The sequence below is a fragment of the Thunnus maccoyii genome, chromosome 20 (genome assembly GCF_910596095.1).
Source record: "Thunnus maccoyii chromosome 20, fThuMac1.1, whole genome shotgun sequence".
NCBI lineage: Eukaryota > Metazoa > Chordata > Actinopteri > Scombriformes > Scombridae > Thunnus > Thunnus maccoyii.
This window is the reverse complement of record NC_056552.1, coordinates 16,066,510-16,070,036: the sequence shown is the minus strand read 5'-3', so window position 1 is coordinate 16,070,036 and position 3,527 is coordinate 16,066,510. Positions and strand designations below refer to the sequence as shown.

Here is a 3,527-nt window from a genome sequence, read left to right as displayed (position 1 = left end):
TTATTTAATGTCAGTAACTGAACTTCCCCCTCCCTCTCATTTCCATATGTTCTTCGACCCTGCTTTTCCCCACCCTCTTGCAGTGAAACCCCCTCCCCATGTCATGCCATACACACACGCCCACCTCTCTAACACACTGGGTTAAGGGCATCAGGAGCATTCTTCCCGGACATGTGCCTCTGTCACTCATGCACCACACCCCCAGTTGTGTTTCCACTGTGTCCTCTGTGTAGCACAAGGCTGGCACACTGCTCTGTCACTGACTGGAGCAACAACCTGATCCCTGAGTCGCGTTCAAGACCTCCCAAAACAGAAACCTCTTCTGTGGATTAATTGCTCTTTCAAGTGTTGAAAACCCAACGATTGTCTTGGTTTTTGGTGGAAAAACCGGGTAGAACCACTCATCCAGTGAGGATTTGTAATTTAGCAGAGCTGTGTAAGTCTTCCAAGATGGCACCTGTAAAAGGCTGGATGGTGGGGCTCCTGCTGGTGCTACTGTGCCCATCCCAGGCCCCACTTTCTGGTGTAGTGAGTGCCCAGGACGTGGCCAACGCAGAGGAAGATGTCCACGCCAGAATTGTAGAGGAGGCCGCAGCAGAAGAGACCGAAAATGCTGAGGGTGATGATGGCGCAGGCGAAGAAGAGGTAGCAGAGGGGGGAGCGGAGGAAGAATCAGATGATGAGGCTGAAAGTGATGAACAGGAAGTGGAAGAGGAAGACAGGGAGGCTGAGGAGGAAGAAGAGGAGACTACTGAGGAGGAGGAAGAGGAGACTGCTGAGGAGGAGGAGGAGGAGGAGGCAGATGAGACCGCTGAGGAGGCCGAGGAAGAGGAGGAGGCAGAGGAGACTGCTCAGGTGGATGAGGATGCTGAGGAGGAGGCAGAAGAAGAAGAGGAGGAGGTAGAGGAGAGTGCTGATGAGGAAGCGGAGGAGGAGGAAGCTGCCGAGGAAGATGAGGCTGAGGAGGAGGAGGCGGTAGAGGAAGAAGAAGAGGAAGAGGCCTCTGAGGATGAGGAAGAGGCAGAAGAAGAAGAAGAAGCTGCTGATGAGGAAGAGAGTGCTGATGAGGAAGAGGAGGAGCACGCTGCTGAAGAAGAAGAAGAAGAAGAGGAGGCTGATGAGGCAGAAGCAACAGAGGAAGATGTGGAGGAGGAGGATGCTGATGAGGAAGCAGAGGCCACAGCTGAAAATGAGGAGGCAGAGGAGGACGAGGAGACAACTGAGGAGGAAGAAGAGGAGGCCTCTGAAGAGGATGATGAGGCAGCTGGAGGAGAGGAGGAAGCTGATGAAGAGCAGGAGGATGCCGAGGAAGAGGCAGAAGATGCTGATATAGCTGAAGATGAGGAAGATGAAGGTAGCATTTCTTTTCATTTTTTGGGTTATCAAATTACTAAAGTATCTACACAGTGATTCAATATAAAATATGACAAACAGGTACTTTTCTGAACCCTATGAGTGAATCCTGTCTCCTGTCCAGCTACAGTAGGAACGCCGCCACACATATTAGTTCTAAAATAAACCGGCTTATCTGTGCGGTCGCTGGCACCAAGCACTCGAAACCATCCATGCCTTTTGTTGAACCAGCAGGACTATTTTGAGACCCCAAAACCGGTACTGTTGAGGCGTTTACAATGGGTAAAACATTCAGATAGAAGCAATATTCTGAACACAAATGGCGGCACTAAAGAAAATAGGAAAATTACACAATGCTTCTTAACTGATTGTTAACTGACTGAATAAGCAGCCTGCACAATGTGATTACTGCTGATTTGTTGTGGTGATAATTTACTCATTTTGACCTTTCCTCTCACTCTGGTTACACATCTGTGCATTTGGCCTTCTCACTTAAAGGCTGCCCTACTCACATCTGCATCACATGCAATAATTACATGTAGGTAGCTTTTATCATTGCCTGAAAAACCATGACTGTAGTGTTTTTGTGTCTACAAACACAAACAATAGAATTCCATGTGGGTCAAGGGAAGTTTTACATTAAACAGAAGCTTCATTTTTAAATGATTCTGATGATTGATTTTTTTTTTTTTTTTTACAGATGAACCTGAAAGTGGCGACATAAGTGAGGAGGAGGCCGTTGATGACATGCAGCACTTCCGCTCTGGCTCTTTATGTAGTGTTTGCTCCATCTGTGAGGTAAAAAATAAATCAACTATGTAATGTTTTCAACTATCAAGTGACTCCCAACTTCAAAATGAACCCTCATAAACTGTCTAAAAGTTACCACTGTGTCTCATTTAGTTCTTGATGATTTGCTGCCCTTTAAGAGTGATAACCTACTTTCACAACTTTTTAGTCTTCATTGTTTATTTAGAAGTCTCACTTTGCTTCAATCACACTGGTACTACATGAATTAACAAACACAACTGCCACATTATGTGTCCCTTCTCTCTGTTAGCACTGTTCCACTAACTGTGACAAGTGCCCCTGTGAGGAGGAAGATGAGTCGGATCACTGTGAGCACTGCGAAGTAAGAGCATCTTCTGTTTCCCCCAAATATTGTAAATAATACACATTAACAGTGGAACAAGTAGAGCGGCCTCCTCATGTGAACCGTTTTCTGTCTACCAGGAATGCTCATCCTGCTACCTCTGCCCTATACTGTGTGACACAATTTGCACACCAGGTAGATATTTGTGCAAATGATTCATACTGTCTTTATACCAATTTCCTACTATATATTCAGTGAATTTTGACATGTTGTAACTTTTGAATGTATTGCTTTTTTCAGGCGGTTTTGTTGATGAGCTGACTGGGACCATCTTTCAGTAACTTCACTTCTCACTACACATTGACACATGATATTATAGCAGGTTTAGTGTTCAGTTCACTAATGGTCCCCTTTTTTTGCAGGACTGTTGCCTCTTTACTCTGAACACCCTGGAGACTATGTCCTTTATCGCCACCCTGTGGCTGCATCGGATACCTGCGCTCAAGATTGGCGCTGTCCGCCTGCTCAGACCTCACCAGCAACATGAGGATTCAACATCACAGTTTTTTTAATGAAGCTGACAAAAAAAAGTATATTTATGTTTTAACATGTCTAGAAAAGATTTGTAGAGTCTCAATTCTTTTTCTTTAATTTAATGAACTGCCTACTGTACATTTTCAATGCAAAATGGCTTAATAATATATTTTGCTTAGGCTATAATGTGATTTGTTCAGATTTTGTTTTGTTGGAGCATTATTGTAAAACAGTTTTAGCTGAGCAAAAATGTTTATCTTGCACTAGAAAGATGAAGATAAGGTTTGCTATGTTGCTCATGTAACACACAGATGTACATTTACCTCGACACAAGTTATAGTACAGTTTTATACACACGTTAATACTAAAACAACATATGCAGTGTCTCATCTGTTGCATTTCCTGGGTAAAGTACCTACATTTGGACTCAGCACCTAGATGTGAACACCTATCAGTAGCATACTGCCATTTTTAAAGTAATCAACATTCACTTTTCACCTACTTTTTGTCTGTGGTCATAATTAATTAATTACTTATTGGTACAAAG

The 3,527-nt window shown here is 43.8% G+C and overlaps 1 protein-coding gene across 1 annotated transcript; it reads left to right on the top strand.

Annotated features, from left to right (window-relative positions):
* The first annotated feature begins 450 nt into the window (after positions 1 to 450).
* Positions 451 to 2,787, top strand: LOC121886388 (cilia- and flagella-associated protein 251). Its single transcript, XM_042396312.1, has 6 exons — positions 451 to 798; positions 865 to 1,359; positions 2,110 to 2,151; positions 2,414 to 2,485; positions 2,587 to 2,641; positions 2,747 to 2,787. Exons 1-6 carry the CDS (start codon positions 451 to 453, stop codon positions 2,785 to 2,787), a joined length of 1,053 nt encoding a protein of 350 aa, XP_042252246.1.
* The last annotated feature ends 740 nt before the right edge of the window (positions 2,788 to 3,527 follow it).